The sequence below is a fragment of the Triticum urartu genome, chromosome 1A, assembly GCF_056163025.1.
Source record: "Triticum urartu cultivar PI428250 chromosome 1A, HENAU_Tu73, whole genome shotgun sequence".
NCBI classification, from domain to species: Eukaryota; Viridiplantae; Streptophyta; class Magnoliopsida; order Poales; family Poaceae; genus Triticum; species Triticum urartu.
This window is the reverse complement of record NC_141873.1, coordinates 222,086,128-222,111,320: the sequence shown is the minus strand read 5'-3', so window position 1 is coordinate 222,111,320 and position 25,193 is coordinate 222,086,128. Positions and strand designations below refer to the sequence as shown.

General features: G+C 43.8%; 1 protein-coding gene across 1 annotated transcript; it reads right to left on the bottom strand.

The window, feature by feature from the left end:
- Positions 1–201: 201 nt before the first annotated feature.
- LOC125527354 (F-box/LRR-repeat protein 15) lies at positions 202–13,783 on the bottom strand. Its single transcript, XM_048691878.2, has 17 exons — positions 12,962–13,783; positions 10,947–11,208; positions 10,720–10,852; positions 9,513–9,612; positions 9,235–9,432; positions 8,880–9,150; positions 8,671–8,769; positions 8,498–8,586; positions 7,954–8,053; positions 7,680–7,850; positions 7,327–7,479; positions 2,871–3,031; positions 2,569–2,767; positions 1,649–2,112; positions 1,493–1,556; positions 714–803; positions 202–626 (listed from the first exon to the last, which is right to left on the bottom strand). Exons 1-17 carry the CDS (start codon positions 13,378–13,380, stop codon positions 549–551), a joined length of 3,051 nt encoding a protein of 1,016 aa, XP_048547835.2. The 5' UTR covers positions 13,381–13,783; the 3' UTR covers positions 202–548.
- Positions 13,784–25,193: the final 11,410 nt, after the last annotated feature.

Here is a 25,193-nt window from a genome sequence, read left to right as displayed (position 1 = left end):
GTACTCCCTCTCTCTCAGTACTCAATTTTCAAGGAGACAAGTGACACAACGAATGCTCTTGGATCAAGTACGCCAGGTTTTTTAGTAAGAGTTCACAGCACAGCAGCCGACAGGTAGAAATGTCTCAGTCGCATCGTCACAGTTGAGACAGATTGACAAAGACCGCAGAAACACTGCGCCTTATGAGAGAACCATAGAATCTGGTGTAATTTCCCATGTTTCCCATGTCATCAATGAAGCATACAGCATCAACGATCCAAACATGATGGTTATTCATTCATATAAATACAGATCTGCTTACTCCATCGCTGCACCTCAGAAGCAAATACAAACTAGGAAGTGCGGTTTCCATGTCAGAAGCAAATACAACTAGATTCAGCACAAGAAATCGATTGGAAGAACAGGTTTCATGTCAGCCCTGGCTCCCTAATAAATGCAGCCATGAAATATATTGGCGGTGCTGCATATGTACAAGACAACAATGGCCTTTTCTGTTTCAAATCTGGACTATTTACTAGAGTCCATTAAGAAGACCAGAATCCTTCATACTATGCGATGAGGCTGCTCTGGATGCGCTTGAGAGTTGGGCAAACAGCCTGTAGCCTGCCAAAATCCAGCGTGTTTATCTGTTGAGAAATAAAAGGGGCTACTTAGAACAAGGAAATTCATACACATGATTAGACTAGTAGTGCACAGCAAATATTAAAGCTTACTTGTGGACAAGAGTGCACATTGAGGATCTCCAATGCACCGCAAAAGGATAGTGCAGATTTCAGTTCATCCTCTTGCAACATTGTGCATGCCTATAAGTCATATTGGAAGAATAAAGCATATTTAATAATACTAGATGAAGCACAGACATGACATGTTTAGCCTATCTGTTACAATTATCAATATTTCAAAGTTTTGCGCCATATAAATAGTTTGTTTAGACAGAAGCTTGTCTAAGCCTACGAGGTCCATTTACAAATTTTAAGTATTTGACCGAGGAAGAAAGGAGGGGCTAATCATTACTTAGCACAGTATGAGATACAACATACATAAATGCTACTTTTAAGTTGTAGATACATTCACATCCTGGGTAAGATGACTAATAATGATGGCATCGGCTGTAAGGAATTAGCAAGTGTAGAAAAGTATCAGGACCTCCTCATTCATGTCACCAGAGGATAATCTACAGGTCTGTTAATTATTGTAAAAGATAAATAAATTAGATACTTTTTTTGTTACTGCAAACTCATACTCTGAAATTAACAGTAAAACCATTTACACCTTATTACAACATAAAGGCTAAAAGGCGATCATCGAAAAGAATGGGTAAAAATGAAGAATAACAGATAATTTGGTATAATCATGCTTTCAAGAATTAGAACAAACACCATCAATACAATCAACAGAAGCAGCATTAAATTTAATCCCTGAATTTCCTATACACTAAGAGATCATACATGCTCGCAATAAGTTCAGGTGAGAGTTGCATTAAGAAAAGTACCAAAAGTTGGAGGTTAGCCAATCTTGGGCAATCAAGCTTCAGAATCTCCAGTGAGTTACAATTGCTGCAAAAAAAAATAGAATAGTATAAAGTGTAAGAGCAAAAGATGTTGAAAAGACAAACTTAGAACAGTACAAAAATTGACGTTAGCATCACCTCAAATTTAAATTGTAAAGATTGGAGCATTTCAAATCTACTTCCTTCAAGTTTGCAGACAAATTAAGGTTGATCTTAGACAAATTCAGATAGTTGGCCGTTGAAGGAATAACAACTTTCTTAATATTTGGACAACCAGTACAGTTGAGAACTTCAAGCTGACAATCCGAACTCTCCCTGATCTCTTTGGTCTTGTCTGGTGCAGAATCAGGGGGGAAAGCATCAACTGGCATGTCACCGGACCGGCAATAGTCTGATCCACATACCAATTCATGCAAGTTCGTACATCCGTTTAAGTTCACATTAACCAAATTTGTACAACACGCAAGAAGCTCTTCTATTGCAGTCTGCCCAATGGACGAGTAGGACAGATCTAGCTCAACGAGCATCGGTAGAGCACCCTCTCTGTAGAGTGGTTCCAGAGATGAATCACTGAGATACTTGCAAGCTGAAAGTTTCAAGACCTGCCCCCCCCCCCCCCAAAAAAAAAGATACGGTAAGAACAGAGTAATTTCATTTTACCATGACATATTACATATCTACTCGTCCATGTACCATTATGGTAACAGCATCACATATTAGAAAACCCTAAATGCTGGACCAGTTCACAAGAAGATAGAATAGAAATGAATTGCCATGACTCCTACTAATAAATGTTGCAGAGAATACACTCATCACACCATCTTCCCTATGGTACCACATAGATGGGGAACAATTTCTTGATGTACAATATAACAACATATCGACGAAAGAATGAACATATGGCATATGGTGTGATGTCTTAATATACAAGTATTACAAAGAATGGCGTCAATTGCCGTGTGTATAACATTAGCAAGTCCAGTTCAATAAGATTTTGCATTTGCCATATGCTGCATGACAACAAAAAAAAAATTTAAAAAGAAACCCGAATCAGGTACCTTCAACTGCAGACAACTGTCAAAAACCGGCTTCAAGTTCATCAAAAATGTATATGATAGGTCAAGCAAGGCCAGCTTCTGAAGGCAATGCAGAGAAGACAATCCACGGACGTCAATGGATAAACATGAAGACAATATAAGATGTTCAATAAGAGGACATGCTTCTGCTGTTTGGGACAGCGAATCATCCATAAGCTGTCTGAACACAAAATAGTACAGAAACCATTAATACCAGCAAATAATGTTTAGCAGTTTGCTTTAATTAGAAAATGTTCAGGAGAAATTCAGAAGCACGGTACAACCTGCAGAAAGAGGCATCTAAAGATATCAAGCAAGGACAATTAATTGAAGCCTCAGAAAGGACACCACAGCCCTTCAGCTCCAATATAGACATATTTGGGGCCTCTATGCGTAGAACACTCAACTTTGGACAAATTCCAAGGTTTAGGGATTCAAGACCAACCTAGAAAATAAGTAAGTATCAGAACATAGAGATATATTTATTTAGCTAGGTAATAATTAAAAAGAGAATTTCGTTTTTCCAATTGTCTACAATGGTTTGCTTCAACATTTGTTTCACAAATATATCTTTCCACAAAAATCGAACAGACAAAACCACCCTCTGAAGCATCAGTAACCACCCGCCTATGTAGCGAAATAACAAATCAAACAGCCTCTGCAAGGTTCCTCACAAGGGTAAACAGGCAAATGAAATTATAAGCTCAGCAAAACAACTGTGCACCTAAAGCACCAATACACCAACATGGGGCAGTGTCCAAACAACCTCTGCAAGCTCCTCACACGGTTAAACTGACAAAAAAAATTATAAGTTCAATAATAATAATAACTGCAACTCCGAAGCTCCAATACAGTGACATGGAGGTAGTGTCCTCGTCATGCGCATCCCCAAGTATCCCGCTTTTTGTTGGAAATTATTAAGCAGAATAAGAAATATGGCTGGGATGCACATGGGATACGTTCAGATCAGGCAAGGACCAGTACGAAGCTAATCCTAGGCTAAAAGGTATCCTGCCAGGCAGCCAGCCGTCACTCATTGCCCCAGTGCCCCCCCCCCCCCTCCAAAAAAAAACAACCATGTTGGCATCTCTCCCGAGCTTGTCTGCTCACCTCCCCCAGTGTGGCCTGCATATTCTTGCTTGCTGGAATCCTCCACATCTAGTCGCGCCGTGCCAACCCCACCACTCCAGCGTTCTGCTCAAGAGGGCATGCCTTGCACGGCACTGCCACAGTGCCTCCACTCCAGCGACCATGCTGCCACCTCTACTCGTTACCCCCCTCACATCCTAATCTCTCCCCTGCCCCCTCCCTCTCATGCTGCTGCCAATGCTGGCTTGCTGCTTTCTAGCTGGTTTTCTTCTTTGCTGAGTTGCTATCATTGCTGAGGTGCTGATGCAATTGCTAGAGACTTAAGGGACTCGTATGGCCAGCGGTAGCTAGTATCTACCAGCAGATGGCAATGTTGGCGTTGAGAACATGATGTAGGAATATTTTGCAAGCTCCAAAGAGGCAAAGACCATGGATGAGGAATTAAGGATCATTTATCAATGAAAAGGAGAGCCAGACAACAAACGGGCAATAGTTTGATCTCATGTCTTCAAATTATATTTTAGCTTTATACATGCTGCATATTTATACCACCGCTGTCAAGTTTTTCAAGCTGTGGTACACGGGGACAACTGCAAACAGAAATGGAGTAGACATCTTGATCAACAAGAGCCTCAAGTATGGAGTAGTAGACGTCAAGAGGCATGGGGAGTTGGGAACCGGTTTATCCTGGTCAAACTGGTAGGGGACTTAGTTCTCAATGTTATAAGCGTGTATGCCCCTCAAGTAGGCCACAATGAGAACACCAAGAGTTCTGGGAGGGCCTGGAGGACATGGTTAGGAGTGTACCTATTGGCGAGAAGCTCTTCATAGGAGGAGACCTCAATGGCCATGTGGGTACATCTAACACAGGTTTTGAAGGGGTGCATGGGGGCTTTGACTATGGCATCAAGAATCAAGGATAAGATGCCTTAAGCTTGGCTCTAGCCTACGACATCATCGTAGCTAACACCCTCTTTAAAAAGAGAATCGAATCTAATGACTTGTAGTTGTCAACACTCTAGCCAGATTGATTTCATCCTCTCAAGAAGAGAAGACAGGCATGCTTGCCTAGATTGTAAGGTGATACATGGGGAGTGTTGTCCCTCAGCATAAGCTTGTGGTGGCTGACTTCCGCTTTCAGATTCATGTCCAGCGGGATAAGCGCGCCAAAGTCACTAGAACGAAGTGGGGGAAACTCAAGGGGGAGGTAGCTCAGGCTTTCAAGAAGAGGGTCATTAAGGAGGGCCCTTGGGAGGAAGGACATGACGCAGACAATATGTGGATGAAGATGGCGACTTGCATTCGTAAGGTGGCTTCAGAGGAGTTTGGAGTGTCCAAGGGAAGTAGAAGTGAAGCTAAAGATACCTGATGGTGGAACGATGATGTCCAGAAGGCTATTAAGGAGAAGAAAGATTGTTTCAGATGCCTTCACCTGGATAGGAGTGCAGAAAACATAGAAGTGCCAGGTGGCAAAGAAGGCCGCAAGCGAGCTATGAGTGAAGCAGGGATCGGGTGTATGAGGAAATCCACGAGAGCTTAGACACGAAGGAAGGCGAAAGGGGCAACTATAAGATGGCCAAGATCCGAGAGGGGAATACGAGGGATGTTGACCAAGTCAAATGCACCAAGGACGGAGCAGGTCAACTCTTAGGACGAGGAAATTAAGCATGGATGACACGAGTACTTCCACAAGTTGTTCAATGGAGAGAATGAGAGCTCTACCATTGAACTGGACGACTCCTTTGATGATACTAGCAAGCGTTTTGTACGGCAAATCCAGGAGTCTAAGGTCAGGGAGGCTTTAAAAAGGATGAAAGGAGGCAAAGCGGTGGGCCCTGATTGTATCCCCATTGAGGTGTGGAGAGGCCTCGAAGACAGTGATAGTATGGTTAACTAAGCTTTTCAATCTCATTTTTCGAGCAAATAAGATACCAGAAAAATGGAGGCGGAGTATATCAGTACCAATCTTCAAGAAAAGGGGGGTGTTCAAAATTGTACCAATTACCGTGGAATTAAGCCGATGAGACATACAATGAAGCTATGGGAGAGAGTCATTGAGCACCGCTTAAGAATGACAAGCATGACCAAAAATCAGTTTGGTTTCATGCCTGAAGGTCGACCATGGAAGCCACTTTCTTGGTACGACTGGCACGACAACTTATGGAGAGATACATGGAGCAAAAGAAGGACCTAGATATGGTGTTCATTGACTTGGAGAAGGCTACGATAAGATAACACAAAATGCCATGTGGTGGGCCTTGGAGAAATACAGTCCCAACAAAGTACATTACCCTCGTCAAGGACATGTACGATAATTTTGTGACAAGTGTCAGAACAAGTGATGGCAACACTGATGACTTTCCGATTAAAATAGGAATGCACCAAGGGTCAGCTTTGAGCCCCTATTGTTTTGATTTGGTGATGGATGAGCACAAGGGATATACAAGTGGTGTATGCCCTTTGCAGATGATGTGGTGCTAGTCGATGATAGTCGGATGGAGGTTAATAGGAAGTTGATGCTATGGAGACAAACTTCGGAATTAAAAGGTTTTAGGATTAGTAGAACTAAAACCGAGTACATGCGGTGTTGTTTCAGTACTACTAGGCACGAAGAGGAGGTTAGCTTTGATGGGCAGGTAGTACCTCAGAAGGACACTTTTCGATGTTTGGGGTCAATGCTACAGAAGGATGGTGATATTGATGAAGATGTGAGCCATCAAATCAAAGACAAATGATTGAAGTGGCGCCAAGCTTTTGGCGTTTCTCTGTGCCAAGAGTGGCACAAAAGCTAAAAGGCGGGTCCATAGGACAGCAATTTGACCCGCAATGTTGTATGGCGATGAGTGTTGGCCGACTAAAAGGCGACATGTTCAACAGCTAGGTGTAGTGGAGGACGCGCATGCTGAGATGGATGTGTGGCCACACAAGGAAGGATCGGGTCCTGAAAGACAATATACGAGATAGAGTTGGGGTAGCACCGATTGAAGAGAAGCTTGTCCAACATCGTCTGAGATGGTTTGAGAATATTCAGCGCAAGCCTCCGGTGCATAATGGACAGCTAAAACGTGTTGATAATGTCAAGAGAGGTCGGGGTAGACCAAACTTGACATGTGAGGAGTCAGTAAAGAGAGATCTAAAGGACTAGAATATCACCAAAGAACTAGCCATGGAAAGGGATGACTAGAAGCCCATCCATGCGCCAGAACCATGAGTTGGTTGCGAGATGGGTTTCAGCTCTAGCCTACCCCAACTCGTTTGGGACTAAAGGCTTTGTTGTTGTTGTTGTTGTTGTTGTTGTTGTATACATGCTGCATACTCAATTAATTATTTATGCTTGTTGTGTCCCATAAGGTTGTTTCTGGAATTTTTTACTACAAACTTTCCTTGTGACCGGATCTTTTTATGATGTTGTATCCCACATCCCCATGTCTAATCCCCATATCAGTGCAACTACTAGCTCTTTTTTGGAAGGGGGGAGGGGGGTGGGGGTGAATAAAAGCATGTGTTGCAGTTTTATGATTATGTTTACTAATTACAAAGGTTTTAGCTAGTATCATACACAATAAGAGTAGTTCATACCAGCAAAACAATTCAGGCATAGCTCCAAAAAACTGTCCTACATCTCAAAAGCAGAACGAACAAAAAACTCACCGGGCAAAATGATGCTCTTTCAAGATGATCACAACCATCAAGAATCACCACTTGAAGCTTTGGGCATGCAAGTTTCAGGAATGTCATGGAACGGCAACCAGCAAGTGAGAGATTAACCAAAGAACTATTATTCAGTTCCACGACACTCAAACTCTGAGATGAGGAAAATTTATCAACAAGAATATACAGGCTGCCAGCAAATGACACTACTTGATGGAATGGAATAATGTCACATCGTATCTATTAAAACGCTACATTTACTTAATTAAGAAATTATTCTAGCAGAGGTGGTGATGTTCCATGTGTTGATTTATAAATGGCCAGAACGTAAGTTGCCTGTGCATACATCATACCTCACAATTATCAAGAATTAATGACCTGAGCATGGGGCAACCCCCTCTGTCACTGAAAACTTTGCAGATCTCATTTGTCAATGACTCGCAATCACTAAGATCAACATCAATTAAATTGTGGCATTGCAATGATAAATTACATAGGCTCTCTTGTTTTTGAAGCACCAGTTTCTGCAGATGGTCACAAATTCAGCATTCCATAATTTAAAAAAACATTCATTTAAATTAGTAAACATAATCATAAAACTGCAACGCATGCAAAAAATGAACTAACCTTAAGAGCATTTGATGTTATGGTAACACAACGAAGTGCTGAGCATCTGGAAACTTTTATGTAAGAAAGCACAGGGCTTCGCAGATTTAAATCAGCAAACCTAACATGGCAGGTAATACAATCATATATTGAACAGGGAGAAAAACTGTAAGAAAACATTGACAACGAACAAATCCTATATACCTAAATAATTGAACCCTACTACTTAAATTTCTATCAACATGCACACATGCCACCTCACCGCACATGGCACCTCATCACCCCACTACTTATATTTCTCCCAACATGCATGGGAAATGCTATTGTATTCTCGCTCAACATGCACACATGTCACCTCATTAATTCCACTACTTCTATTTCTTCAACACGCATGAAAAATGCTACTTATATTCTGTATATCAAAATACAAAAAATCATATGTATTTTCAATTTCATTTTCAAATCCATATTCCAGACAACCAAATCTTACTAAAATGTATTGCGACCAATTCCCGCAGCAATGCACGGGGTATCATCTAGTATAATGAAAAGCCATCCCACTCACTTGCGGAGGTGTACAAGACTAATATTCTTGAGATGTGGCAGATCCAAAGACACAGATGTCAACAGGCTACAATTATCAAGTTGCAACGCCTGGAATGATTGGGGGGGAAATCCCATTAGATATCAAGAAAAATCATACACATAGCAATAACCAAAGGGAGACTGAATTACTACCTCAAGTATACGACTAAAACATACTGCACCCATTGAAGCAGATGTGATTCCCTCACAACTTGATAGTCTCAAGTCTACCAACATTGGAAGCTTTACCGACTTTAATGGAAACAAACAAAGAGAACATGTGTCAGACATGTATGATATATGCAGTAAATAGTGGTAAGGATGATCTAACAGGCATAAATCAAAGTCATAGGGTAGCGAACCTCGAAAGAAATGTTGGGGCAGTTAGATGCATCAAGAACAGAAAGATTTTGACATGCATTAGCTATCTCACGCAATGTCTCATCAGTAACACACGAGCAGGATGACATATCTACTGACGCTAATAGTGGACAGGCTGTCGCTGCTTGACGAATTGCAGTGTCAGAAAGCTTATGGCAGGACTGAAAATCCAATTCAAGCAACTGAGGACAATTGAGTGATACATGAGCCATGCCAGTTCTCCTCAGAGACAGTATTCGAAGTTGGTGGCATCTGGATGGTAAAAGAGCATACATTAGTTAAGAAAACATGCAAACCTAATTACACAGGAGAACTAACTGCACAAATAGCTATTACCTGATAGATACTCTGAGTGCACGACACTTCACAATTTGAAGTTCACGCAATCCATCATGATTAACAGTTACCTCTTGAATGCCACTACCAAGGGATGCATCACTGACTGTTAAAGTATTTAACAATGGGCATTCAGCCAAAGCCTGAAAAAATGTTTCTCCCAGTTGTCCCTTGCCCATTATCAAGGTCTTAAGATGCCTGAAAACCACCCAATTAGAAGAAGAGAGAAGGGGGAAGATCATTACAGCAGCGAAGAAAGAAAATGACTGGTGAAAAACCTTAAGAATGTTATTGCTTCAATCACTAGGCTTTCTGCACTTAAGACACCAAACAAATTGAGATTTGTCACATTCTGATAACGGTGGCAAATATTAACAACTGCAAAAGCAACATAATGATAAACCGGGTAAGCAACACAAGGTAATTCAGTGGGATCACAAAGAACATCTTAAATGAACATTTTTAAACTGCTAGTTGCAACCTGTAGCTTTCACAATGAGAAGGATGGGCAGTTTAGCTGAACGGCTTAGTAGAGCAACTATGCATTTATGGTAATATATAAAATTATAGTAACAAGTTTCAAACAAGAAACAACAGACTTCTATCCAATAAATTTGCAAATAATTTCAAACAAACATGTGCTCCCAGGAGTCAAAACCATGTTTGTTCTCTTGATTATTTGTTTGAAACTTCATGTTATTTCGCCTCCCTCCACCCCCACCCCATCCCCTAGACAGGAAAATTCTTTGCAATATATACATACTTGCAATAATATCAATGAATGAAGCTACATTCATTGATTCATACAATCGAACAGAGGTCAGAATATAATAAAGGAAAATAATGAGAATGATACTCAGACAGTCAATTCTTAGCTAAACCATGACACTGGTGCACAACTATACATCCAATCAGGACCTCTCAACACTCGTCCGAAGGCTGAAAGAGAGTGATAATGTGACTTCACCATAGAAGACAAATTAGGAGTGATTACAGTTGCTGCAGATTATTTGTTTCATCTATATAAATTAATGTCAATGGGTTGCCTCAACTTATATAGAGGTAGGTCCTAAAAACCTCAGCTAAACGACAGAATGCAATCTAATCTGAAAAAATCTTGTGGGACGCAATTCGATCTTGCCATTATTAATTAGGTTTTTTTTGCGGGGGCATTATTAATTAGGTTAAAGGCCAGGCAATGCAACTAAACCGAAAACCCTAAATAATTGGACAATTGTTATCATTGCCTTTCCTTGCATGCCACTAATGGCTCATTGCAATGGCAGTAGATAAGTAAGTCATCACTATCATGGATTACATATTACCACCTCCTTACTTCACAGATATATGGATGTCTCAATGCACGCATTATTCAAATGTATTTGAAACAGAAGTTATTACATAGAGCATGCACATGTCAATTGTATTCAGGCCGCATGCATTCAATAAATAAATGAAAACGACAGAGCAAAGCAAATAGCATACAGTTCTGCAGAGATATTCTGGTGTTCTCAAACTTCAAATATTTCCAGAAATCCTCATGCATACTAGCAGACTGCCACTGTTTGCAGGTAGCCCCTGCTCTACATAAATCCTTCTGGCATAAGAAGGAGAATATCTGTAATGGCACATTCAAAAAACTTCGTCAAAGTTGAATGAAGCGGTCGCAATATGTGGATACAGAGAACAATTAAAGAAACATAGAGGCACACCAGGTGCAAGAGATCATCAGATAGGTCCATTCTTATTTCAAGATCTTCTGCATTTGTTCCACCTGATCTTTCTACATCACAGACACCATGACTGTTGGTCTCCCTTGGAATATCATTCCCACCATCATTTGAGATAAGCGACAAACCAAAATCCAATTCATTTTCTGGACCATGTGACAGCTTCAAATGGTCATGTTCAGCAAAAGCATGCAAATGTGGTGCTTCATATCCAAAGAAGGATGCATTAACACCAGAGCTTTCTCTGAAAAATTTAAGTGCACAAGGATTACTAATCAAGAGAACCATAATTAATAAATTTGCATAACTGATTAACAGGTTGAACAATTTTTTGGTAAGCCCACTAGACTCCAACAACAATCTAAGCAACTTTCCAGGGATCCCTGTAAGACAGAATTAAAAGGTGTTCACAACATAGCTGTATGATGACACCCATCTGGTGTGCATCGAATGCAATCCAGCAGATAGAAATGAAGCGAAATAACTAACTATTCAATCAAAATTTCTAGTTAAACACAAGCAGTAAACACATTAATACACCTATAACCATCACAGCAGCAGTAAAAGGCAGCCTAAAGCAAAAATAATCAACTGATGCAGTCCATTATCTTCAAATATGATATCATCAACACTCAGGAGAATCTAAGGTGGTCATTTTCCTTGTTAGTCTAATGTCTTAGAGAAGGAAACCCTAAACCACAACACTATGTGAAACATGTAGGGGATACTATTTGGAATAATCAAGATATCAGAAAAAATATGCATTACAAATTGCAAAACCTATACATCATATCATACGAACTATAAAACATGAGTGGATATACTTTCAATCTGAGTCGTCCAAAATCTTTACCTTAATTCCATATTTGCCCATCAAGTGTGATTAGGACTCCCCGCTCCAATCACTCCTATACTTACTGTCGCATTATTATAATTGATGTCTTTTAATTGATCCCAATTTTCAATACCACACCGTATCATATCATTCGAATTAGAATATAAATATAAAGCACTATAAAGCACAAGTGGATGGGATACTTTCAATCTGAGTCATCCAAAATCTTTGGCTCAATTCCATATTTCTCCATCCAGTGTGATTAGACTCACCCCCCCCCCCCACTCCATCACTCCTATACTTATTGCCTTCTTATTATAATTACTGTCTCTTAATTAATCCCAATTTTCAATTACGACATAAAAAGAAATTGGTGTTTCCTATGGTTAAAGAAAATGTCATTGCCGAAAAAAAATATTTCTTATTTTTCATTTATGCAGTGCTAGAAAACCTACAAATAAAGGTCGAATGTAAGATAAAAAATTGTGCTTGGAACTCCATGTTTTTTTATAGTTTTCTTCCTCCTCGGGAATAAACCTAAACAATACATGTATAAATAAGAAAAAGTACTTGAAATATCAAGAAAAGATTTCATATTTTATTTAGGTTCATCAACTTGATCTGCCCTAGTACTGTGCGTAGTCAGAGAGAATACAAAAGATCTTGCAAGGACGCAGCACACAAAGAAATGGGCTAGCATAGAGGCAAGTAACTACTGGATGAAACATAATTAGGAAAAAATGAATTATGGAAGAAGCGTGTTACGTGGTTAATACAAGTTGCCGTATGCAAGATTAATTCTAGAGTTTCTCAGAGATAGTCCCTTCAACGCAGTAAATTAAATAGTGTTAGCTCTACAGAAGGATATATGTGCCAAGAAAACCATAGGGGGACACTCTTTCCGCTGCAAGCAAAGATATTTGTTACCCATCTCAGCATTCCTAGTGACAAGTACAAAATATTACATTCTCTCTACCACACTCCCTGATTTTCCAGGGTGGCTATGCTAAACCAAACTACATGAAAATGACATCAAGTGACAATCCTTGCCTGCAAACAGAATTAGTAGCAACAAAAAATCCACCAAACAAATTTGTTAACAATCCACACAGCTGCAAGGCTGCAATGCAATAGAAAGAGTAGCAGTCTTTGAGGAACTTACTCGCCGAAAGCACCCACTTTAGGACGTTTATTCTGCAGGTCCCGATCTCCATCCTCACTCCCCTCCTCTTCCTCGACATTCTTGTGCTCCTCAGCCTCACCAGCGCCTCCTGCATCAGTGTTTGCGCCACCACCTCGCCACATGTCACGGAACCTGAGTGGCGGGACAGGAGGTGAATCCCAAACGCTCTCAGCAGCACGAGAACTCCCAGCAGCGTCAGGGTCCCATGCCGGGAAGACCATCGACCATCTCAAGGCGGGTGCCGGCGGCGGCACCGGCACTGGCGGCAGATGCCAACCCCGGCGCCCCAGAGACAGTGCGAGCTCCAGCTCCTCCCGCGCCTCCTCATCCATATCTTCACCATGCCTGGTACCCTCGCCGCTTCCCTCCACGCCCTTCATCTTTCCGCCGTCCGCCATCGCCTCACACCACCGCACCAAATCCTAACCCTAGAACTACCCCCTCCGCCAGCATCCTCGGCCAACCTCCGGCAACCCAGACACCAGCCCGCCACGAACCACGAGCAAACTCCAACGATTGGGGCCGACGCCTCGCCAAATTACAACGAATTTGGTCGAACCGGATTAGGGATGCTGGAGGGCGGCGGCTGACGCTCGATCCAGGAGGGACACGCCAGCAAGGTAAGGAGCAAGGGTAAGCGGCGTCCGTACCAGAGCGGTGGCCTGAGGCTGCACGGATTGGGCGGATCTGCGCGCGGCGGAAACGGTGGTGAGCTGGAGGCCGCTGGCTCGCGAGTACTTCGGAAATGGGGGAGCGGAGGCGAGGGTGAGAGGGGGGAGAGAGAGAGAGAGAGACTGCTTGGGCCGTGGGAGTTGTAGGTTGCGGCCAATCTGCTCGATATTGCCTCTGACAGGTGGCGCATGGGGGCACGGGCCCTGTTGCCAGTAAAGTTTTTACTGGGCTTTGCTCCTGTGTGGGCCTTGCATTTGCGGAACGCATCTCGTTCTACGCGATGCTTCTGGGGTCGCTCACCATGACCGATGGGGCAGATAGTTCGGAGGCCCTGTTTGGATCTCTAAGTTAGATTTAGTTTTAGTTAATTGGGGCTCAAACAACCTAAAAGTATCCAAACATAGTAGGTTAATTTGAGTTAGTTGGATCTAACCCACCTTAAAAAATTAGCCCACACTAGAGGAGCTTATTTGGGTTAGTTCTCTTAGGCTCACTAGAAAAAATAGTAAAAAAAGTTATCCCTCCCATTCAAACATGGTCCAAAGTAGTCAAATGATTGAGAAAGAATATTTATTGTCAATCTAACGCTACCATCCAAACAGCTCTTTGGTTAGAGTTAGTTTAGGGTTAGTTCAAGGTTAGAATCTAACTCTAACCTCTAACTGAGTTAGAGTATCCAAACAGGGCCGAAGTTGTGAAGACGAGTGGATGCCATCGCTCTGCCTTGTGGGACATGGATCTCTCCCTTTTTTTGCGGGTGGGACATGGATCTTCTGTCACTGCAAGCAAGAGATGTTGTGCTCCCGTCACGTTTGTGACTAACTCGTTTTGATCTCGCGCTTGATGAAGGAGTCCTGAATTAGAGGTTTCTCCGGAGGCCGGCCTTGGTGGGCCGCATTGTATTCGGACCGAAGACTTTTTTGTGCATTTGAGTACACCTCAAGGCGAGATGAAAAATTCGATGTTTTATTTGTGTAACCAACTACTCCCTCCGTCCGATAAAACTTGTCTTCGATGACAATTTACGAAAAAAAACCCTTGCTTTAATCCGACAAACGACACAGCCCGCACCGCGTCCCCCCATCCTCTCCTCCTCGATTTTGCGACGGCGACGGCGACATCCTCTCCCCCGACCGCCTGCTCCGTCGCCTCGCCGCGCGCCGGCTGCCTTCTCCCCTTCATATCGCCGCCTTTCTTCGTCCTCGTTGCCTGATCCCGACTTGGGGGAGGGGAGGGGAGATCAAGAGGAAAGGGACCCCCTTCTCTACAAAGCGCTCGATTTGCCGGCTCCGACGTGTTGTGGCGCCGAGGCCGGGCGGACCTGAGCGCGCTGCTGCTAGCGGCCTCCGTTGCTTCCTGGATCCTCTTCAACGCCCCCTCCGCGCCTCCGGATACACGGCGGTGTCGCTGGCCTCCGACGGGGCAACAACAGCGCAAGAGAGGCGCCAGCAAGACGCAAGAGTCGCTGCAGAGCCAGGAGACGCAGGAGGAGCCCTACGCATACAAGGACGAGGCCACCGACGGGACCAAGAAGAGGCTGGCCACGGAGGTGTCGCGGCTGGCGCAGTACGCCGGGCGCGCCACGCTCACGCACCCGCGACGTGCAGAACGCGGTCCGCCTCGCGCTCCCCGGCAAGCTCGCCAAGCACGGCATCTCCTGTACATGTTCTGAACTGAAGTGAAGATTCATCAGAAAAAGGGCAGCAGGCTGGCATGCGTGGTTCAATGCAGATAGACTGAATATGTTGTTGTTGTGGTAGCACGGTGGCATACTTCTGGTAGTAGCAGCAGCACATGTTGTGGAATTTGTTGTTGATTTCTTAAAGTGCCATTTGCTGTCAATTTCTGAATTTGGTGTCATTAATTTGTACAGTTTTGATAAAATACAGTAACATTGTTGTTAACTTCTGAATTCGCTATGAAATGAACATTACAATGACCAAACATGACAATTCTTTGCTGCAAAATGCTTGTACTATTGTTGATGACAATCTCAGTAGACTTTACTGCAGGATAAACATTCAGAAAGATTTGATAGTAATCATGTCCAGTTCAAATTGTCAGGTGTAAATCACAGTAGTGGTTACAGGGCTTGATGCCTGGAAACAAAATTACATTATGGTGTCACTCCTAACCCAAATCTTGAGTTCAGATTTGATAGTAATCATGTTGAGTTCAAATCTGATCGAAATAATCAACAACAAAACAGAGCTCACTGAAAGGTAAGACTATGATCAACATCAAACTACTCCTTGACAAGCAGTGATCACTACTAAACATGATCATATTCTTTTATTACTGGAGCCAATTTTCCTAACATCACAACGGTTCTTTTTTATTGACAGCAAGTTCATCATGTCAATTACTCCAAGTAGCAATAGTTTGCCGAGCAGAAAATTTAAACTATGGCTTAGCAGAAAAATTAACAGCAACAGTTTGAGGCCATACATCAAACTATGGCTTGAAGTAACAGTTTCAGAGTTCGATTCATGTGTTTTTCAGATATTATACTCCACCATTACATGCATGTATCAGGAAAGAGATCTTCCTTTTTTTACACCACATACAGATAGCACACTCCCAACTAATTCCATATAGCATTTGTTACAATGTGGATGCAGTAGTACCAGCAGATCACTCTTGTTTAGATCATTCACCGAATTTAGTCACTGGATCACACAAAAGAATGTACATTGACTGAACTAAACTGAATTTAGTCACTGGATCATTCACTCTGGTTGTACATTGACTGAATCAAAATGAATGCAGGGGAGCTCCGGGCTGCAGCACGGGCAAGCCCGCCGGGGAGGAGCAGCAACTTGCAGACTAGCAGCAGAAGAAGCTCGAGGTTGAGGATGAGCTTGAGTTCCAGGCCCGCCTGGAGCTCCAGGTCCAGGCGCTCGAGACCCAGGCGCGCGCAGGTCCTGTGCGGCACTAGCGCAGGCCCTGGGCGGTGGGAGGGATAGCAATGCAGCCCTGGGCGGCGGGAGGGGATAGAGACGCAACCCTGGGTGGCGGGAGGGATCACGGCGGGAGAGGATGGCGGCGGAGCAGCGCCCTTCAGCACCGGAGCCGCCGCCCGTCGAGGTGGTCCCGCGGAGGAGGAGATGGACGGCGCGGTGCAGGTGGGCATGGGCGTCGGTGGTTCACAGTGGTGGTGCAGGCCCTGGCCTTCGTCAGGCACTCGGCCCTATGGTGGGTGCCGACGGTGGCGCGGGTGACCACGGTGCGCGCCGGCGACGGAGAAAGGAGGAAGAAGCAGCGGGGTCTGATTAGGAACAGATTTGAAGCTAGAAGGTTTTTTTTTGCAAAATTGTAAATGAACTAAGTGGAGGACAACTTTTCCCGGACGAAGGGAGTATCTGTAAATCCTAGCACCTCTGGTATCTATATAAATCAGGGGGCTTAGTCCGTAGATGCTAGAGGGTCAATCACCATTATACACATGCAACATAAATCAAGCATAACGTAGGGTGTTATCTCTTAGAGAGGGCTGAACCTGGGTAAACATCGTGTCCCACGTCCACTGTTCCCATCGATCCAAGGTCCACAGTTCGGGACCCCCTACTCGAGATCCGCCGGTTTTGATACCGGCATTGGTGCTTTCATTGAAAGTTCCGTTGTCGGATTGCCAACGGATCGATGGCTCGCCTGATCATCGAAGACGGCGTTAGCACCGGAGACATCTTTGACCCCGGGCAGCTCTTCACGTTTGGCAGCATTGTTCTGCATGCCGATGCAACCGACCACCTCAACCAGGTCGACAATTTCGCCCCTGAGCAGCAGATCATGTTTGGCAACTTCGAGTACATCACCGATGCTCGAGGCGACACTATCTTCACGAGCTTCTCAGCCCCACCCGCAACAACCATGGCCTCCGAAGCATTAACTGCTGGGGCTTTCCCTGATCCGATCTCCGGACCGGCCCCTACCACGCTATCAGCATCAAGCTCGGAAGCGTCCCCTAGGGCCGAAAACCAGGAATCAACCCCGTCCAGGCCCTCCTGCCTTGAGGAGGATCCGGCTTTGAGCCTAACGGAAGTTTGGCTCGCGAAGACTGGGAGGCAGCCCCAGTCGGACTCGCTATAGATCCGGTGACGGGCTCCGACCCAGGAACAACGTCCGAAGACCAGGATCTCACCCTAGCCAAACCCACATCCCTCCCCACCACGGAGGTCAGCTCCGAAGAAATCTCTTCCACCGATCCGGTCAGCCTCGCTCTGTTAAACGAGGCACTTGCTCGGATCCAGACCATGACCATTGTCGATGACCTGTCCCCGGCTCACGCTCGACAGAGCCTTGAGGCAGGCCACAGGGAATTTTACATCCCACCCACCACCCACCTGATGGCCAAGGTCAAAGATTTAACCGACATGCTGGACTATGCCTCCAAGTAGGCTGATGACATGGACGACGATGGTGAGGCCACGACCCCTCCCATCACCGGCCGATGGACGGCCACATCCACCTACAGTATCTACATGGTGGACACCCCCGAGGACGACGGCGATGGCGCCAATGGGGACGGCGCCCCCAGAAGGTATGGTAACCCTGGAGAGGAGCCCCCAAGCGCCGGAGGCAACATCGATGCTCCAAGGGGCGACGCGGCAGGGAAAGCAACACGGGCACCGTAGAACATGGCACCCCGGATAATGCGAAAGACCTCGGCGCCCCCGTCCCCGAACACCAACAGGATGGCTTAGAGGGACATGAGGGTCAGCATACTCCCAAGGACCCCAACGATTCCGAGGACAACAATTATATGCCCCTCTCCGAAGAGGAGGTCAGCCTAGGACCTGATGACTTTATCATCCCAGAAGATCCATTAGGGCAAAGGAGGTTCAAACAACAGCTAATAGCTATTGCACAAAGCTTGAATAAGAAGCAGCAACGGATAAAAGCCGAACAAGACACCCTCAACAAGAGATGGACGGAAGTCCTATAAGCCGAAGAAGGGTACGACTATGAGCGACAAACAAAGAGCTACCCCAAGCATAAACTACTGCCATAGTTCGACGACGAGGCCCTCGAGCCCGTACCGCCTAGATGGACTCAAGGCGACTAGCCTGACCGCCCCTTGAGGAAGAGACAAGCCGGTTGGAGAGCCCGAATACCCACCAGCCCTCCTCGCCATAAAGGCAAGGAGGCGGCACGATCAGCATATAAATATGATATGCGACACGACCTGGCCGTTAGAGCGGGTCCATCAAGGTCCATTTATGGATCAGGAGACTACCCTTCTGAAAGAATAAACGGATACCAAGCATGGCTCGACCGAAATGATAGAGCTCGCAACCAACGCCAGGCACGACTGGATTTCGAAGTTCGACGCGACGTGGCCTGGATAAGGGGCGCTGCACACTGTGACGCCCCTGATTCAATCGTACACTAATCATACACGCAAATGTGTACGATCAAGATCAGGGACTCACGGGAAGATATCACAACACTGAAGGAAATATGCCCTAGAGGCAATAATAAAGTTATTATTTATTTCCTTATATCCTGATAAATGTTTATTATTCATGCTAGAATTGTATTAACCAAAAACATAATACATGTGTGAATACATAGACAAACAGAGTGTCACTAGTATGCCTCTACTTGTCTAACTCGTTGATCAAAGATGGTTATGTTTCCTAACCATAGACATGAGTTGTCATTTGATTAACGGGATCACATCATTAGGAGAATGATGTGATTGACTTGACCCATTCCGTTAGCTTAGCACTTGATCGTTTAGTTTGTTGCTATTGCTTTCTTCATGACTTATACATGTTCCTATGACTATGAGATTATGCAACTCCCGTTTACCGGAGGAACACTTTGTGTGCCACCAAAAGTCACAAGGTAACCGGGTGATTATAAAGGTGCTCTACAGGTGTCTCCAAAGGTACTTGTTGGGTTGGCGTATTTCGAGATTAGGATTTGTCACTCCGATTGTCGGAGAGGTATCTCTGGGCCCACTCGGTAATGCACATCACTATAAGCCTTGCAAGCATTGCAACTAATGAGTTAGTTGCGGGATGATGTATTACGGAACGAGTAAAGAGACTTGCCGGTAACGAGATTGAACTAGGTATTTAGATATCGATGATCGAATCTCGGGCAAGTAACATACTGATGACAAAGGGAACAACGTATGTTGTTATGCGGTCTTACCAATAAAGATCTTCATAGAATATGTAGGAGCCAATATGGGCATCCAGGTCCCGCTATTGGTTATTGACCAGAGAGGTGTCTCGGTCATGTCTACATAGTTCTCAAACCCGTAGGGTCCGCACGCTTAACGTTCGTTGATGATATAATACTATATGAGTTATGTATGTTGAAGAACGAATGTTGTTCGGAGTCCGGGATGAGATCACGGACATGACGAGGAACTCCGGAATGGTCCGGAGATAAAGTTTGATATATGGGATAGTAGTGTTTGATCTCCGGAAGGGTTCTGGAATTCACCGGAAGGGGTTCCGGATGATTCCCGAAATGTTTGGGCACGAGAACACTTTATCTGGGCCAAAGGGGAAAGCCCACGAGGCTTTTGGAAAGTGCAAAAGGAAGTTTTGCGGAGACCAGAGGCTAGACGCTAGGAACCCTGGCGTCTAGGGGGTAGACGCCGGGAACCCTGGCATCTAGCCCTGGAGTCCGAGAAGGACTCTTGCCTTTCGGGTGAAACCGACTTTGAGGAGGCTTTTTACTCCAAGTTTCGACCCCAGGGCTCAACATATAAATAGAGGGGTAGGCCTAGCACCAAAGACACATCAAGAAACACCAAGCCGTGTGCCGGCAACCCCGTCCCCTCTAGTTTATCCTCCGTCATAGTTTTCGTAGTGCTTAGGCGAAGCCCTGCGGAGTTTGTTCTTCACCAACACCGTCACCATGCCGTCGTGCTGCCGGAACTCATCTACTACTTCGCCCCTCTTGCTGGATCGAGAAGGCGAGGACGTCACCGAGCCGAACGTGTGCAGAACTCGGAGGTGCCGTGCTTTCGGTACTTGGATCGGTCGGACGTGAAGACGTACGACTACATCAACCGCGTTGATATAACGCTTCCGCGAACGGTCTACGAGGGTACGTAGACAACACTCTCCCCTCTCGTTGCTATGCATCACCATGATCTTGCGTGTGCGTAGGAAATTTTTTGAAATTACTACGTTTCCCAACAGTGGCATCAGAGCCAGGTTTTATGCGTTGATGTTATATGCACGAGTAGAACACAAGTGAGTTGTGGGCGATATAAGTCATACCGCTTACCAGCATGTCATACTTTGGTTCGGCGGTATTGTTGGATGAAGCGGCCCGGACCGACATTACGCGTACGCTTACGCGAGACTGGTTCTACCGACGTGCTTTGCACACAGGTGGCTGGCGGGTGTCAGTTTCTCCAACTTTAGTTGAACCAACTATGGCTACGCCCGGTCCTTGCGAAGGTTAAAACAACACCAACTTGACAAACTATCGTTGTGGTTTTGATGCGTAGGTAAGAACGGTTCTTGCTAAGCCCGTAGCAGCCACGTAAAACTTGCAACAACAAAGTAGAGGACGTCTAACTTATTTTTGTAGGGCATGTTGTGATGTGATATGGTCAAAACATGATGCTAAATTTTATTGTATGAGATGATCATGTTTTGTAATCGAGTTATCGACAACTGGCAGGAGCCATATGGTTGTCGCTTTATTGTATGCAATGCAATCGCCCTGTAATGCTTTACTTTATCACTAAGCGGCAATGATAGTCGTGGAAGCATAAGATTGGTGAGACGACAACGATGCTACGATGGAGATCAAGGTGTCGCGCCGGTGACGATGGTGATCATGAAGGTGCTTCGGAGATGGAGATCACAAGCACAAGATGATGATGGCCATATCATATCACTTATATTGATTGCATGTGATGTTTATCTTTTATGCATCTTATCTTGCTTTGATTGACGGTAGCATTATAAGATGATCTCTCACTAAATTTCAAGATAAAAGTGTTCTCCCTGAGTATGCACCGTTGCCAAAGTTCGTCGTGCCCAGACACCACGTGATGATCGGGTGTGATAAGCTCTACGTCCATCTACAACGGGTGCAAGCCAGTTTTTGCACACGCAGAATACTCAGGTTAAACTTGACGAGCCTAGCATATGCAGATATGGCCTCGGAACACTGAGACCGAAAGGTCGAGCGTGAATCATATAGTAGATATGATCAACATATTAATGTTCACCATTGAAAGCTACTCCATTTCACGTGATGATCGGTTATGGTTTAGTTGATTTGGATCACATGATCACTTAGAAGATTAGAGGGATGTCTTTCTAAGTGGGAGTTCTTAAGTAATATGATTAATTGAACTTTAATTTATCATGAACTTAGTCCTGGTAGTATTAGCATATCTATGTTGTAGATCAATTGCTCGCGATATTGCTCCCCGTTTAATTTTTTATATATTCCTAGAGAAAACTATGTTGAAAAATGTTAGTAGCAATGATGCGGATTGGATCCGTGATCCGAGGATTAACCTCATTGCTGCACAGAAGAATTATGTCCTTGATGCACCGCTAGGTGACAGACCTATTACAGGAGCAGATGCAGACGTTATGAACGTTTGGCTAGCTCAATATGATGACTACTTGATAGTTTAATGCACCATGCTTAACGGCTTAGAATCGGGACTTCAAAGACGTTTTGAACGTCATGGACCATATGAGATGTTCTAGGAGTTGAAGTTAAATATTTTAAGCAAATACCCGAGTTGAGAGATATGAAGTCTCCAACAAGTTCTATAGCTAAAAGATGGAGGAGAATAGCTCAAGCAGTGAGCATATGCTCAGATTGTCTGGGTACTACAATCACTTGAATCAAGTGGGAGTTAATCTTACAGATAAGATAGTGATTGACAGAGTTCTCTAGTCACCATCACCAAATTACTAGAACTTCGTGATAAACTATAGTATGCAAGGGATGACGAAAACGATTCCCGAGCTCTTCGTGATGTTGAAATCGACGAAGGTAGAAATCAAGAAAGAGCATCAAGTGTCGATGATTGACAAGAACACTAGTTTCAAGAAAAGGGCAAAGGGAAGAAAGGGGAACTTCAAGAAGAATGGCAAGCAAGTTGCTGCTCAAGTGAAAAACCCAAGTCTGGACCTAAGCCTGAAACTGAGTGCTTCTACTGCAAAGGGACTGGTCATTGGAAGCGGAACTACCCCAAGTATTTGGCGGATAAGAAGGATGGCAAAGTGAACAAAGGTATATTTGATATACAGATTATTGATGTGTATTTTACTAGTGTTCGTAGCAACCCCTCGGTATTTGATACTGGTTCAGTTGCTAAGAGTAGTAACTCGAAACGGGAGTTGCAGAATGAACAGAGACTAGTTAAGGGTGAAGTGACGATGTGTGTTGGAAGTGGTTCCAAGATTGATATGATCATCATCGCACACTCCCTATACTTTCGGGATTAGTGTTGAACCTAAATAAGTGTTATTTGGTGTTTGCGTTGAGCATGAATATGATTTGATCATGTTTATTGCAATACGGTTATTCATTTAAGTAAGAGAATACATTGTTGTTCTGTTTACATGAATAAAACCTTATATGGTTACACACCCAATGAAAATGGTTCATTGGATATCGATCGTAGTGATACACATATTCATAATATTAAAACCAAAAGATGCAAAGTTAATAATGATAGTGCAACTTATTTGTGGCACTGCCGTTTAGGTCATATTGGTGTAAAGCGCATGAAGAAAATCCATGCTAATGGGCTTTTGGAATCACTTGATTATGAATCAGTTGATGCTTGCGAACCATGCCTCATGGGAAAGATGACTAAGACTCCGTTCTCCGAAACAATGGAGCAAGCAACAGATTTGTTGGAAATCATACATACTGATGTATGTGGTCCGATGAATATTGAGGCTCGCGGCAGGTATCATTATTTTCTGATCTTCACAGATAATTTGAGCAGATATGAGTATATCTACTTGATGAAACACAAGTCTGAAACATTTGAAAAGTTTGAAGAATTTCAGAGTAAAGTGGAGAATCATCGTAACAAAAATAAAAGTTTCTACGATATGATCGTAGAAGTAAAATATTTGAGTTACGAGTTTGGCCTTCAGTTAAAACAATGTGAAATAGTTTCACTACTCACGCCACCTGGAACACCACAGTGTAATGGTGTGTCCGAACGTCATAACCGTACTTTATTGAATATAGTGCAATCTATGATGTTTCTTACCGGTTTACCACTATAGTTTTGGGCTTGTGCATTAGAGACAGCTACATTCACGTTAAAAAAGGGCACCATCTAAATCCGTTGAGATGACACCGTATGAACTGTGGTTTGGCAAGAAACCAAAGTTGTCATTTCTTAAAATTTTAGGTTGCAATGCTTATGTGAAAAAGTTTCAACCTGATAAGCTCAAACCCAAATCGGAGAAGTGCATCTTCATAGGATACCCAAAAGGAAATGTTGGGTACACCTTCTATCACAGATCCGAAGGCAAGTTATTCACTGAGAATGGATCCTTTCTAGAGAAGGAGTTTCTCTCGAAAGAAGTGAGTGGGAGGAAAGTAGAATTTGATAAGATAACTGTACCTACTCCCTTATTGGAAAGTAGTTCATCACAGAAATCTGTTCCTGTGACTACTACACCAATTAGTGAGGAAGTTAATGATGATGATCATGTAACTTCAGATCAAGTTACTACCGAACCTCGTAGGTAAAGCAGAGTGAGATCCGCACCAGAGTGGTACGGTAATCCTGTTCTGGAGGTCATGTTACTTGACCATGACGAGCCTACGAACTATGAGGAAGCGACGATGAGCCCAGATTCCGTGAAATGGCTTGAGGCCATGAAATCTGAGATGAGATCCATGTATGAGAACAAAGTATGGACTTTGATTGACTTGCCCATTGATCGGCGAGCCATTGAGATTAAATGGATCTTCAAGAGGAAGACGGACGCTGATAGTAGTGTTACTATCTACAAAGCTAGAATTGTCGCAAAAAGGTTTTCGACAAGTTCAAGGTGTTGACTACGATGAGAGTTTCTCACTCGTATATATGCTTAAGTCTGTCCGAATCATGTTAGCAATTGCCAAATTTTATGAAATCTGGCAAATGGATAAACAAAACTACATTCCTTAATGGATTTATTAAAAAAAGTTGTATATGATGCAACCAGAAGGTTTTGTCAATCCTAAAGGTGCTAAAAAAATATGCAAGCTCCAGCGATCCATCTATGGACTGGTGCAAGCATCTCGGAGTTGGAATATACGCTTTGATAAGTTGATCAAAGCTTATAGTTTTATACATACTTGCAGTGAAGCCTGTATTTACAAGAAAGTGAGTGGGAGCACTACAGCATTTCTGATAAGTATATGCGAATGACATATTGTTGATCAGAGATAATGTAGAATTATTCTGCAAAGCATAAAGGAGTGTTTGAAAGGAGTTTTTCAAAGAAAGACCTCGGTGAAGCTGCTTACATATTGAGCATCAAGATCTATAGAGATAGATCAAGACGCTTGATAAGTTTTT

Coding starts and splice junctions, on each gene's coding strand:
- LOC125527354 (XM_048691878.2), bottom strand. CDS start 13,380: ATGGCGGACGGCGGAAAGATGAAGGGCGTGGAGGGAAGCGGCGAGGGT. Junction 2,768..2,870: donor TTAGATGCCTCTTTCTGCAG/GTTGTACCGTGC, acceptor TTTTGTGTTCAG/ACAGCTTATGGATGATTCGC. Junction 627..713: donor ATGTGCACTCTTGTCCACAA/GTAAGCTTTAAT, acceptor ATTTCTCAACAG/ATAAACACGCTGGATTTTGG.